Raw genomic sequence first — 14667 nt, forward strand, 5'->3', positions numbered from 1 at the left:
TATGAATTTCTGAGAAAGATGTTTATGATTTCTAGGCTCGTCTCTTTGAGGGGGTTGCTATTTTGAGTTTCATTGAAAAACACACACAGACACAAATTTTGATTTAAGTTTGTGGAAGGGAGCCTGTATAAATAAGGTTTTTAAATAAATGAAACAAATTTAATACATATTAAAATACCTTTATATTCTTATCAGATACAGTCTTTTAACAAGTAAAGACATATTTAAATCTACAGTTTTCATTAGTCTCAGGTTATGGCTTTAAATCAGACATGGGCTATGAATACTGGCTCCACTACTTGTAAGCTGTGACTGCCAGTCCTTTTACTGTTCCCGCATCTGTGAAATGCCATTGGCAGTCGCTTCAGGGCATTCTGCGATGACTAATTACGTAGACACCTAGAAAACACCTCGCAGTGTGCCTGGCCTTTAGTAGAATTTTGGAAAATTCTCCTTGTAGAATGAGAAAAAAAGGTAATGTTTTAGGTTATAGAACTTAGGTATCCAAATGCCATACAAAATACAGGTCTCATAACCTTGAGGACATGTTATTTTTTACTTCCTTGCAAGAAAAGTAGAGGTATTAGAGCATTTAAGTAAAACTTTCTAGGATGAGGATGATAGGTGATCTGTTGGATTTGGCATTACCTAGTTCTCTAAATGTGGCTGTTTGGTTAGGTATAGATTCTGGTTGAGAATAATGAAAACTAGTATTTAAATATGTCTTTACGGTACTTTTTCCTTAATGATTGTATGTGCTTTTAGAACATTATGTGCTACTCTGGTTGTCACGTTTTATGAAAGATCCAATGAATGATACTGTAATTGACTGAAAGTTGGGGAAACTTTCCCTATAGCAGATTTTATAAAAACACATAAAAAGCAAAGTTGACATTTGCAAATGCTATACCTTCAACTAGTATAAAAATGGATCAATTTAATAACACCTCCCCCTACCATCTAACCCCCATCCCTGATTTCTGCTTCCGAAAAGTATCATGTTGAGTTTCTTGAGTATTTTGACCAACATTATTCCTGAGGGGGCAAAAGATGAAAGTCTAAAACTAAAAAACAAAATATAAAACCTGGCATAAAAATGAATTCTCAAAATTCTTTGACTGTCAGCTTTCTGCAGTCATTCCTTGAGCCCTGACAGGCAAACACATAGCATGGACACAAGTGAGCACCACTTCAGGGAGCCGGTGAGCCTGCCTGTTGTCCCAAGTAGGTATGCAAGCTGAACACAGGAAGTTTCTTGCTTGGTTTAGACATGTAGTGGATCGCAATGCGGTAGTGCGTTTACTGTAGTATTGACCGCTTTTGTTCCTGATGTTAAAGATACACTTCTCAGCCGTACGAGATTGTGGTGGACTGTGGACCATTTATGGACAGAAGTGGGCTTTATGAGAGACTGCTGATGGAATTAGAGGAAGCACTTAATTTTGTCAATGACTGTAATATATCTGCACATTCAAAAGAAAGAGATTCTACTTTAATTTCTAAACAGGTAAGCATATGCAAAGTAAGTGTAGGACAGATGATAAAGGCTTCCGTTTGGGTTTAGTATTGAAATGAAAATATGCTTCTGATGAGGGTAGTTTCTATACTTTCTAATTTAAGGCCTGAACCTTACCTCTTTGGACAGGTATCAAACATATATTGGGTTGAGTTTACTAGAGTATAGACCTCCCTGATAGAAGAGATGACTTAGGATGTTCATGCCATGGCTATTTGAAAAAAGGAATGAGTCTAGTTTTCTTATTTCTTGGTCAGATGAGTTAGTACCTGCTCAAACCCTTTGGCTAAACAAATTCTTTTGCTGTTTCCTTGTGTGTAACTGGATATGAGCTTGTCATTTCTGAATGGGATCCAGCTTTGAGAAGAGATCCCTTAGGATAATGGTTCTCAAAGTACGGACCCCAGACCAGCCTCATCGGCACCCCCTGGAACTTGTTAGACATGTGAATTACGGGCTCACCCTGGACCTGCTGAATCTAAAACCGGGGGTGGGTCGAGCTGGCTGAGATTAACAGGCCGTCCAGTTACCCTGATGCTTTAAAACTTGAGAACCATTGTTCTAGGACTTTGCACCCGTTCATGAGTGCTGACACTGTTGAATCTGCATCTTAATTTCTCTCTTGCTGATGTTTTCTGAAGCAGCAATGCCCAGACTCTCCTGAGCCCTTGAATTGTCACTAAGTCCATGTTCCCCCCCAGTCTGTCTTTTACTCGCCTGCAGAAGGTTCCTCAGTCTCTCGCTGTGGATTGGCAGTCTGCTCTGAGCTAGGATTGTAAGGTGTGGTTCTCTGCATATAAAGTTAAAGGAAAATTGTCTTGCTCTTTGATACCTAAAATAAGATGACTCCACTATGGAATTCTTTGTATAGTTACCTGAAAGTAAATGACTCAGTTGTCCTTCTAACTAATCAGAGATCTAAAAATAAAGTTTCATCTTTATACAGTTGCACCTTTTAATATCTATTATTTGATTATTTTTGCTGGGAAAAACAAAATGGTGGTTCTGGGTGTGTGTGTGTGTGTGTGTGTGTGTGTGTGTGTGTGTGTATGACAAAGTAGAGCTTGGAAAGACCACGGGCCCCTGTTCCCAACCTTAGGGCATTAACCTCAGTGTTCACATGAATATGTGGGGTACATTTATTTTGAAGGGGCAGATTGAAGATAACGTAAACCCCAGTTAAGCCTCATAGGGCACTGCTGCGTGATTATTGTGTAACATTTGGCTCTTTTTGTTCTGTAGATACTGGCGGACTGCCGCGCGGTGTTGGTAGTTCTGGGGCCCTGGTGTGCAGATAAAGTAGCTGGAATGATGGTGAGAGAACTGCAGAAACACATCAAACACGAGCAAGAGGAGCTGCACAGGAAATTCCTGCTGTTCACAGACACTTTCCTGCGGAAAATCCACGCCCTGTGCGAAGAGCACTTCTCACCGGCCTCCCTGGACCTGCGATTTGTAACTCCGAAAGTGATCAGACTGCTGGAGATCCTCCGCAAGTACAAACCGTATGAGCGGCAGCAGTTTGAGAGCGTGGAGTGGTACAATAACAGGAACCAGGATAACTATGTGTCTTGGAGTGACTCTGAGGATGATGATGAGGATGAAGAAATTGAAGAAAAGGAGAAGCCAGAGACAAATTTCCCTTCTCCATTCACCAATATTTTATGTGGAATTATTTTCGTGGAAAGAAGATACACAGCAGTTGTCTTAAACAGGTAGATCTCTACGGTTCGCCTTTTCCCCAGAGCGGAGCCAGGCAGCGTGCTGTTCTGAGGCTCTGCGGGGCGGCGTCCGAGCTGCAGGGGTGAGGGCACGTCCCCGCACCATGCCGCGGCCTGCTCACGGCAGTGCCAGGCAGCGTTGGCAGCGGGCATGTGTGCGAGCAGCTCTCCCAGCCCTGAGGCTTGCTCTGCAAGGATGCAAACCTCTAACCCGCCTGAGGCAGAGAGCAAGTGGGGAACAATCACGGTCAAGCGAAGCCGTTCTTGTTTGTCTTCAGCTGTTAGGCCCAGTTCAGGGACTTACTGTTCTGTGCTGCTGGGTTGGGCGTGTGGCAGTGTTAAGCACTCCACAGCGAGCTTTGTCCCGAAGGTAACCTTTGGGTAAGCGTCACCTCTGGGTGGTGCTGTGGCTGATTTTTTATGTTAGCTTTTTTACCCCTTCAGTGTTAATTCAGGTTTGCAGTGGGAAAAGTTTTGAACAACTGGATTCGCCACGTGGGTCAGTTCGTAGACTGTATATTAAGTTTCCTGAGCCGGGAGAGAGTAGGTGTTAGGGAAACATTTGGAGAATATTGGCAAAGGAGCCGGTGGGCCCGCCCCGCCCTTCCCGGGAGCAGCTGGGCGCAGCTGGGCTCGGTGTGTCCCCGGCCCGAGGGCGGGCTCCGGGGCCGTGGGCCGGTGCTTTGTTGATAAGGCCAGGCTCTTCTGTGCTTCAGACGGCCTGCTTTCTCGGACATCCGGACATCGTTAACTGGCCCAGTGGGTCCCTAAGGCCTTTCCTGCAGGTAGTGGTCTCTGAGGAGAGATCAAGCTTTGTTTCCGGAGGTGATTTCGGGTTCTTTCTGAACTGCTTCTGACTGGTTTGGGGTTTTTGAAAACTTAGTTGAGTAACAAGAAATTGGGCCCTGGGGCCGCCGTCTGGCGGTTTGCAGTCTGGTAATTTTCATGGTCATTGGGCCTGATCCCTGTGATGAACGCGCCGTAAAGCAGCGTCAGGGAGTGAATTACGCCGAAGCCAGGAGTTTAAGGTTGGGAAGGGACTTCACTGACTCCCTGATCCAGCCACTCACTTGTGTACGAAAGAGCAGGGGCCCCGGGAGGAGAAGCGGTTTCCTCCGCGTTGGATTGCCCGTCAGTGACAGAGACAGTGCAGGCCGCCAACATCCGCTCCGGTTTCCAGCTCCCTCTGCAGTCACCGTGCCCCCGGGCGCCGCAAACACGAACCGCGCGCTTTGCTCGGTGGGAAGGCTGCCAGGAGCGGCCAGGACGGCTGTTGGGATCCGCCTGGGAGACAGGCATTTCAGCGGTCAGGAGGGTCTACTGTTGGCACCGTTCTGGCCTGGTTATAGACATACTCCCCGCCCCCCTTCCAGGACGGCTTAAGAATTACATTTTCTGGGGCTTGGAGAGGAGAAATGGGGCTATTTTCTTCCTTGCCGCCTCCTCTGCATGTGTTTTTAAATGTGGAGATGGGCCAGGTCTCATTGCAAGAGCATTAGCCTGGAAAGGTTTATCGAAAACCAGTCATTGCTTCCTATTGACTTTGAGGATCAGATTAATTGCGATCAACTCTCATAAAATGTGGCTGGAATTTAGTGTTGGATGATGAATCAAGAGCGATTTGAGGGTTGACTTTATGGGCAGCTAATTGAATATACAATAGAGGTCTTGTTCCAGTTTTTAATAAGCTTAGAAAAACTTCCTGAAGTCCAGATTCTTTCCTCCCATCAACTTAATGGGAGGAAAAGCCCTTCTTCAGTGAACAGCTTCACGGAGGGTGAGCTATTGTAATCCACGGGCAGTTTTCTCCTCTCCTCATTGAAAAATAAATCACAGCCCCTTCTGTGTACAGAGGAGGTGTACACACAGTCTTAGGTTTATAGCTTTCCTTTTGCCTTACTATAGGGCTTTAGCGTTTATAATTTATCTTTGTACATATGTATTTTTCAACTTCACAGCACTTCATGAGGCGAAGGCAGATAATTTTACTCTATTATAGATGAGGAAACGGAGACGCAGTTGGTGACTCTCCCAAAATAACACTGGTAGGAAGTGCAGAGAATGGCTTCCCTTCTCTAAGTCTAGTGCTCTCTTCCCTGTGTAACTTCCTAACACATTGTTTGCGGGTAGTTTTTATCACGCGTTAACAGGTGGCGCGGGCCATTTTTGCTAATTTTTTGCGCAAATGGCAACGTTCAGTAAAATTACGATAACTTTAGTTTACGTATTTATACGTTACCCGCATTCTACCGCTAGCCTATAAAAAAACGTATAAATACGTTTCCCGCATGCAATGCGCTAATACTGTGTGACATTGGACAAACCAGGGCTCACACCCCCCATTTCCCTAATAACCTTTTGTTTACAGAAAAGTTGCAAAGATGTGCAGAGTTCCCCTGTAGCCCCCCCTCCCCAGCTTTTCCCTGCCTATGCTATTAACATCTTATGTTATCACTAGGAGTCCCCCCCCAGCTTTTCCCCGCCTATGCTATTAACATCTTATGTTATCACTAGGAGTCCCCCGTCCGTCCCCCCCCCCCCCCCCCCCCCCCGCCACCAGCTTTTCCCCGCCTATGCTATTAACATCTTATGTTATCACTAGGAGTCCCCCCCCAGCTTTTCCCCGCCTATGCTATTAACATCTTATGTTATCACTAGGAGTCCCCCGTCCCCCCCCCCCCCCCCCCCCCCCCCCCCCCGCCACCAGCTTTTCCCCGCCTATGCTATTAACATCTTATGTTATCACCAGGAGCCCGCGTGCGCGAGTAGCTCTCTGCCGCTGGCCTCCGCTGGCCACCCGCCCATCGCCGCTGGTAGCTCTCCGCTGCTCTGAGCTCCTGCCCTGCCCTCCTGTAGCTCTCCACCACTTGTAGATCCGTCCTGATGTTATGGTGTAATGGATAATGAGCATATTCCTCTCTTATCAGGTAGGATTATATAGCACAGGATAGGATTATATAGGATGCTACATTTGTCACAACCCAGAAGCTAACATTGGTGTGTTACTATGAGCTAAACTCCAGACTTGATTTGAATGTCACCAGTTTTCCTATTAATTTCTCTTCATGCATTTGCGTGTATGTCTCCCTAATCTCGGGTCTCCCACAGCTTCTCAGTCTGCCCTTGTTGGGATGACCTTGGCAGTCTTGGAGTCAGGCATTTTGTAGAATGCCTCTCACTTTGAATTTGTCTAACATTTTTCTCAGTGTTAGCCTGGGGTTTTAGGGTGTGGAAGAACACCCCAGAGATGAAGTGCCCTCCCATTGTATTAGGGTTCATGGCACCAGCACGGAGCATCACAGGTGCTAGACTGGCTCACCTGGCTCACTGGTGTTTGCTGGCTTCTCCGCTGTAGCTGTCTTTGGCCCTTTTCTTCCTTTATCCTTTGGAAGCAAGTCTCCAAGTCTGGTTTATCCAGGGAGGGTGGGTTAAGCTCCATTCCTGGAAAGCGGCTTCTCTATGTAAGTTGTTAGAATTCTCTGTGAGGAAAACAGGTCTCTGTTATCCTGTCTGCCTGTTTGTGTTTATTGGATCAGTATGGATTCATGTTTGTTTATTTTCTACTTTGGGTTGTAACCTAATACTAGGTTATTCATTTTGTTGCTCACATGGTCCACACCTTTCGGGCTGGCTCCTGTGTTCCTGTGATGTGCCGCCTCCTCTTGTGTTTGAGCACAGCCTTATGGTCTGATGCTGCTCGATGCCCAGCTCTTGTCCTTTCCCTGCTTTCCCTGCAGAACAGTCATTCCTCCAGGGAGCTCTGGCTCCTTTTATTTCTACCCACTCTACAGAGGTATATTTTGTGAAAGTTACCTAATGCCTCAGCCTCTTCATTTGTAAAATAGTAGCAATAGCTCTCTCTCCTATTGGACATTGTGTGTAAAAATGACTGTTTTCTCACCTGACACACAGTAGGAATACAGTGTCAATGTGTTATAACTATCAGTGGTTGTTTTTTTGGTAAGATCATACAGGAGTTACATTTGATTTTCTCACTTTGATAAGAAAATATAAAGAGTAAAGATATTATTAAAGGTACTAGACGCCCAGTGCAGGAAAATTTGTGCACTCAGGGGTGAGGGGTCTCTCAGCCAGCCTGCGCCCTCTTGCAGTCCGGGACCACTCAGGGGATGTCCGACTAATGGCTCCCTATGAGGAGTGGGCCTAAGCTGTCAGTTGGACATCTTTACGCTGCCACAGAGGTGAGAAAGGCTCCCGCTGCTGTGCTGGCCAGCCATGAGCTGGCTTCTGGCTGAGCGATGCTCCCCTCTGGGAGTGCACTGACCACCAGGGGCAGCTCCTGCATTGAGCGTCTACCCCCTGGTGGCCAGTATGCGTCATAGCGTCCGGTCGTTCCACCATTAGGGTCAATTTGCATATTACCCTTTTATTATATAGGATTGTTGATAACATATTTCAGTACCTGGCAGACATTTCAGATGATGTGCTTGTATCTATGAATTTTCCCCCTTTGGCTCTCTGTGAATTAGCATGTTTAGTCAAGTTAGAAGCACATTTACTGGTTTTCAGAATCTAGCATGCGTAGTTCTCGTTTTGGGCCACGCTGCTTCCAGTGTAATTGGGTAGGCAGCATGCATTTGCACACAGTGTGGCATTTGCACAGCCAGTGCCCACTGTGGTGAGGTAGGTGCAGAGGTGGAAGCATCCAGAAATTCTTCGTTTGGACAGTATGTCTGTCAAATATAATACAACAGTAATCATTTTTAAGATTCATTTTTTTTCTTTTATTTTTATTTTTTATTTTTTATTAAATCTTCATTGTTCAGATTATTACATTTGTTCCTCTTTTTTTCCCCCCATAGCTCCCCTCCACCCAGTTCCCACCCCACCCTCTGCCCTTACGCCCCCCCCCCACTGTCCTCATCCATAGGTGCACAATTTTTGTCCAGTCTCTTCCTGCATCTCCCACACCCCTTCCCCCCCTAAGAATAGTGAGTCCATTCCCTTCCTATGTCCCTGATTCTATTATAATCACCAGTTCATTCTGTTCATCAGATTATTAATTCACTTGATTCTTAGATTCATTTGTTGATAGATGCGTATTTGTTGTTCATAATTAGTATCTTTACCTTTTTCTTCTTCTTCCTCTTCTTAAAGGATACCTTTCAGCATTTCATATAATACTGGTTTGGTGGTGATGAACTCCTTTAGCTTTTCCTTATCTGTGAAGCTCTTTATCTGACCTTCAATTCTGAATGATAGCTTTGCTGGATAAAGTAATCTTGGTTGTAAGTTCTTGGCATTCATCACTTTGAATATTTCTTGCCACTCCTTCTGGCCTGCATAGTTTCTGTTGAGAAATCAGCTGACAGTCGTATGGGTATTCCCTTGTAGGTAACTGACTGTCTTTCTCTTGCTGCTTTTAGGATTCTCTCTTTGTCTTTTGCTCTTGGCATTTTAATTATGATGTGTCTTGGTGTGGTCCTCTTTGGATTCCTTTTGTTTGGGGTTCTCTGCGCTTCCTGGACCTGTAAGTCTATTTCTTTCACCAGGTAGGGGAAGTTTTCTGTCATTATTTCTTCAAATAGGTTTTCAATATCTTGCTCTCTGTCATCTTCTGGCACCCCTATAATTCTGATGTTGGTACGCTTGAAGCTGTCCCAGAGGCTCCTTACACTATCTTCATATTTTCGGATTCGTTTTTCATTTTGCTTTTCCGGTTGGGTGTTTTTAGCTTCCTTGCATTTCAAATCTTTGCCTTGTTTCTTGCGCTCCTCTGGTCTGCTGTTGGGAGTCTGTATAATATTTGTTATTTCAGTCCGTGTATGCTTAATTTCTAGTTGGTTCTTTATCATAACATTGAGGGTCTCATTAGATTTCTTGTAGATCTCAATAACTTTATTGGCGGCTTCTAGACAGTTCTTGAGAGACCTTAAAAGTGTGGTTCTGAACTCAATATCCTCCATTGACAATTTTGTCCTGTTTCTTTGTCTCCGCATTTTGTTATGCTTTCTTGGTGCACCCCCTAGTGGTCTTTGTGCGCAGTCTTGTTGTAGTTAATACTGGGGGGATTTGACCTCCAGGCCAACTGGCTGTGAGAGTCAGCTGTGTCTGCAGTGGGAAAACTTATGTCCTCTAGGGAGGTGCTAATCTAGCCTTTGCCTGAGGCTATCCGGCAAATGGCTCTGCGCAGGGCTTGGAGGGGGGGGGGGGGGAGGGGGGGTCGCACGGGATCAAACAGGGCGGGGGCGGGAGCAGTTATGGCTGCTCTCAGTCCCGTCCCCAGAGGCTCTGCCTTTCAGAGCCCCAGCAACCGCTGCAAACCTGGGAGAGAAAACTGCCCTCGCGTTCCGACTGATGCCAGACAGTCCCGCTTCTCCCGTTTGAGTCTGGGTCCCTAGAGACTCACCCGGATCTGGAGCTCAGAATCTGAGACTCCCTCCCGGTTGGAAAAGACAACCATGCCCTCCGCCGCTAGCCCGCTCCACGTGTACCTCCGCACCTTTGTATTTTCCGCACTGCGCCTCCTCTGAGTCTCTTATGCTGTTCTCTTTCCTTCTAGTTGAAGAATTTCCCCTCAGCCAGTCTTCCTGTGGTTCTGGGCCATGTCCGTTCCGTCTTTTAGTTGTATTTTTGAAGTGGTTGTTCGAGGCAGCTAACTCCGGTGTTTACCTATGCTGCCATCTTGTTTTTTTTCAAGAGCCAAGATTCATTTTGTTAATGGTTAATTTTCATGGAATTTTACAAAAGCATTGGTCTCCAATGGATTTGAAATAAAAACAATAACCAGTTTGCTGTAGATAGTTTGAGAAGCTCTGAGCACTGGAGGGCAGCGTAGTTTACCACACGGCTTGCTGGTGGGACGAGGCGCACAGACTCACTGTAAGAGGCCAGAGAACAAGTGAGATGGTGTCTCCCAGTCCTCTGTCCCGTGAAGTCTCCAGGCAGCTTGTCTGGCTGGTCCGCTCTGCAGTAGCAGACCTGTGTCGCTTCTCCGAAATCCACAGCTTCGACTTGGGCATGTGGTTTGGCATCCCTTCAACTTACCTGAGAGAGAAATATGTGTTCTCTCTCTAACTTTTCCAGCCTAGGCATAGGGCCTTTAGTGATATCTCACAAGAGATTTTGTTTATTAATGTGCATATTGTGCCTTCCGTTCTCTGCAGCGTCGATGCGCGTGTCATTAGGAGAAATAACCCACCCTCAGGGCCTCTGTCTCAGCTGATTGGAGTCTGCCAGGCTGATCACTTGGCAAAGTAAAACATGTCCTCTGCCTGATCAGGAGTAACCTGAAACGCATTGTTTTAACCTCCGTTGCATTCACATCGATGCTTGCTTACCTAAATAAATTTGGAAGTCCATATTTCTAAGATAATTGCGTATTTTAGATGTGGGGTATGTTATTCGTGTGCATGTGGCATTGCTTTCTGTTACAGATGTCATAGTTTGTTGTAATAACTAAACAAAGCTTGGAATGTGCTAAGGACGTTTCTGATCCTAACGTTTTCAGTGCTAGGATTGTAGGCAGGCTCCCAGGCTGTGCTGACGGGGAGGCAGCAGGGTATTTTAGATGGCCACTCAAAGTTTCCTCCAGCTCTTTGATATTAGTCTGTTTCATGTATTTAGAAAAGGAAAAAAGAATGGTTTGACTTAAAAATGCAGTTTTCTATTAGGAATTTATGCTATGTTGTATGACTTCAGAAGGACCATATGGAATCGCTTACGTCAGGTGTGGAACCATTTATCCTGTGTGCTGAGTTTTGAATGTGGATATTTCCAAAATAGCTGTGATGCCGTGCTAACCGTTCACCTTCTGCGCGTGTAAAGTGATCTCCGCCTGCGGCTCTTCCCTGTCTCAGCTGGAAGGCCGGCCGAGGTGATGGGCACCTGGGCGAATGCGGAGGAGCAGGCTGTGTCTCGCTCTTTCCTCCGAGGGTGGGATGGGCTCTGGAAGCTGTGCCCAGGCCCCGTGTCTGTGATGCAGAGCTGTGATCAGTGCCGGGGGCCGGGACGGTGGGGGGTGGGGAGGCAGGTGCTCTCTCCCTGGAGCTGCTCTCGGTGCAGGGTGCCAGGGAGACGGAGCCCGGCCCGGGCTTCTTTCCGCACACAGCGGGGCGTCTCAGGCTCCTCTGCTGCAGAGCTTCCCCCTTGGCGCGGGGGGGTGAGCGTGGCACAGACACTAGGGCAGGCCTGCTGCCTCAGGTGGTGCCAGCGCCGAGAGGCGCATGCGGCCTGCAGCTGAGGTGGAGGAGGAATTGCTGTTTCTCTGCCTGCTCTGGCTCTGTCCCTTCTTGGGCCACATTTCTGTTACGTCATCACCCAAATTAGAGAGTTTGAGGCACTGTGACCATCGTATCCATCAGGCTGCGTCAGCCTCAGCCCTGTGGTTGTGTTACAAGAATTGGGCCCACAAACCTACTCAGTGCGGAGTGGCAGTGGTTCCTGTTGAAGCTACTTGGGGAAAGTGCCATTTTGTTAGGGATATTGGCTAAATAGGTGCATTTCCGTTTTAAGGGAGACCTTATAAACAAAGTCTAAATGGTTTCCCTCACCAACGTTTAACTTCAAAATGTATGTGATTTCCTTAGGCTGATAAAGGAAGCGGGCAAACAGGACCCCGAGCTGGCTTACGTCAGCAGCAGCTTCATCACTGGGCACGGCATCGGGAGCCAGCCCCGCAGCAAGCAGATGGAAGCGGAGTTCAGGAAGCAGGAAGAGGTACTGACGCTAAAATCCCTGCAGCGACAGCGTTCAGGCACAGGCGGCACACTGCCCACAGGCACGCCGTCCTCAGGCGCCTCGGCCTTTTCCTGTCCGCAGGATGCCTGTTCACACACGGCTCCTCCTGGGGTGGTCGTGCAGTGCTTCATAAACTGAGAATTAGAGCGGCCCTGGTAAATCAGCTTTGTGTCTTACTTGCTGTCAGCCATTGCACTTTCCTGTATCAACCTGAGGCACACCCTCCGTTTCCTAGGAAAACGGCAGGCGTAGCCGCCACTCCTGATGACGCGGATAGCTGAAGCAACCAATGAAAGCTTTTCCTGGAATGGTTTTGTTTTGTTTTCCATAAAGATTTTGGCTTAGTTTTTTTCATACTTTTTAAGATTTTAATACAGGAAATAGCACTGTAAAGGTGCGAAAGCCTAATGTAGTATTCTGGCTCTCAAACAAAATATTTTTATTTAAAGTTTGTTATTTAACTTAAAAGTAGCAGAATAATTCACATTGATGCCGTTTTCTATGTCCTAGCTTTTTGATAATATTCCATTTGGGGAGTCCGATGGCCAGAGGCTGATAGATCTGTCTAAAACCCCATTTACTTTATTATTTAACTTATCCTGAATTGGGAAATGGTGTTATTTTAAATCTAGGAAGAAAAAAGTTTCACTTTATTTTTTAACTAGAGGCCCGATGCACGAAATTCGTGCAAGAGGCTCGGCCCTCGAAGCCCGGGTTGCCGTGACCGGCCCTTGCAGCCCCTTGCAGGCTTGGTTTGCCCGGTGGCTCTGCTGTTCGGTCTAATTAGCATGCTAGCTCTTCATTATATAGGATTCTAATTTCCGCATTAAAAAGTTCTCACGATTCCAGAAAATAAATAATGCCTTGCCTGTAATTTTTAATTTCAACTGATTTAGGGATTTTAGTGAATTATGACATCTTTGAGGGGATGTTGGCACAGTCTCACAGACAGATATCATTGTGGGGGGTCAGAATGTCAACAGGACGCAAGAAGTGGATTCGTTGGGTCACTTTGTTGGCAGGATTCTTTTGTGGTCATTAAAGACGCCAGCCCCTTCAACGTGAGGCTTTCTGTGGTTTGTGCGTGGACACGTCTGTAAAGTTGGAAGACACTTCGATTTCTCACGTCATATTCAGTTGAAAACTATTGTTAAATCAGAACTTCTTTGCCCATGTGTTCATGCAGTATGAATTTTGTTTGATGTCATCTTCCTTAGCTTGCTTGGCCTTAAAAATTTAGCATGCCCAGAGTATATGTCAGAAATGACGGTTGTCACTTTTACTACATTTATTTTGGAAAATTTTTTAGAATTGCTTTTATTTGGTGGATTTTTTTTCAGGTACTTAGGAAATTTCGAGCACATGAGACCAACCTGCTAATTGCAACAAGTATTGTGGAAGAGGGTGTTGATATACCAAAATGCAACTTGGTGGTCCGTTTTGATTTACCCACAGAGTATCGATCCTATGTTCAATCTAAGGGAAGAGCAAGGGCACCCATCTCCAATTATATCATGTTAGCAGATACGGACAAACTCAAAAGTTTTGAAGAAGACCTTAAAACATACAAAGCTATTGAAAAGGTAAGATCCAAAAGTTAAAGTTATTTCTATGTGCACAGAGATAGATAAAAATTCACCTACAGAGAATGACCTCAGCAGACCTGTGCAGTGTGTACATGATAAGAAAGTTGAACATAAGGGTGGTGCAAAATAGGTTCACAGTTGATTGTATGGAAAATAATACAATAATTAATAAATCACAATACAAGAATAAACTCTGTTTCGTGTACTTACAACTGTTAACCTACTTTTGCCCCTCCCTGTAATTACAAACAGCCAGCAGCATTTTCTAAAGCGCTTGCAAGCTTACAGTACAATGGAGAAAGTGGTCATATGGATTATTCAGGAAGAATGCCTGGAAAGCACACTGAGTGTGGACAGTGTAGTGACAGTTGACGGTTTGGGTTCTGGAGTGATGTCAGAATGATATTGCTCCTATACTAATGGAAGAGACTGGTAATTGTGTGTGTGCGTGCGCTGTGCACTGTAAGCCTTGCACCTTGATGACGAGTGTCCCCCGTGACCCGTTCTAGAAGGAACGCACGGGGAGGAATTTTCTGCAGCCGGTGGCTTTGGAGTATTGAAGGGTGTTTGGAAGAGAGTTTCCTGTCAAGGGGCCTTTTCCTAGAGGGACGGAGGCGGACAACGCACGTATGGCAAAGAAGGCGTTAGTTGCCTCACTGGTTCTGTTTTAAATGTTCAGATCTTGAGAAACAAATGCTCCAAGTCAGTTGACACTGGGGAGACTGACATCGAGCCTGTGGTGGACGACGACGACGTGTTCCCTCCGTATGTGCTGAGGCCCGATGACGGGGGTCCACGCGTCACAATCAACACGGCCATTGGGCACATCAATAGGTACGTGTGAGCTCACCGGCGTGGAAGTCTCTGAGTACTGAAGGTTTCAGTCTAAACCTGTAGGGACTGCATTGTTGTTTACCTTTTGCAAACAGAGACCCATCTTTCCATTTATGGCTTGTAATATTTTGATAAGAGAAAAATATGAAGTTGCTTTTTTCCATTCATTCTTCTTTTTAGTCAAGGGGCTAAAACAGTATTGTGCAATGAAAATGTTTAGTTCCCATCAACAAGCTTGACACAATGAAGGTGTGCTTATTTTAATTAGATTTAATTTTACAATGCTCACTAATATTTTTCTGAATTCTGA

General features: G+C 45.8%; 1 protein-coding gene across 1 annotated transcript in view; it reads left to right on the plus strand.

The window, feature by feature from the left end:
- The window catches only part of DICER1 (dicer 1, ribonuclease III), a 67158-nt gene that overhangs the window by 27877 nt on the left and 24614 nt on the right, over positions 1-14667 (plus strand). The window contains 5 exon segments of the mRNA XM_059685879.1: positions 1339-1507; positions 2759-3231; positions 11787-11916; positions 13278-13520; positions 14203-14357. Coding sequence (XP_059541862.1) covers positions 1339-1507; positions 2759-3231; positions 11787-11916; positions 13278-13520; positions 14203-14357 — 1170 coding nt within the window.

This window comes from Myotis daubentonii, chromosome 1, assembly GCF_963259705.1.
Source record: "Myotis daubentonii chromosome 1, mMyoDau2.1, whole genome shotgun sequence".
NCBI classification, from domain to species: Eukaryota; Metazoa; Chordata; class Mammalia; order Chiroptera; family Vespertilionidae; genus Myotis; species Myotis daubentonii.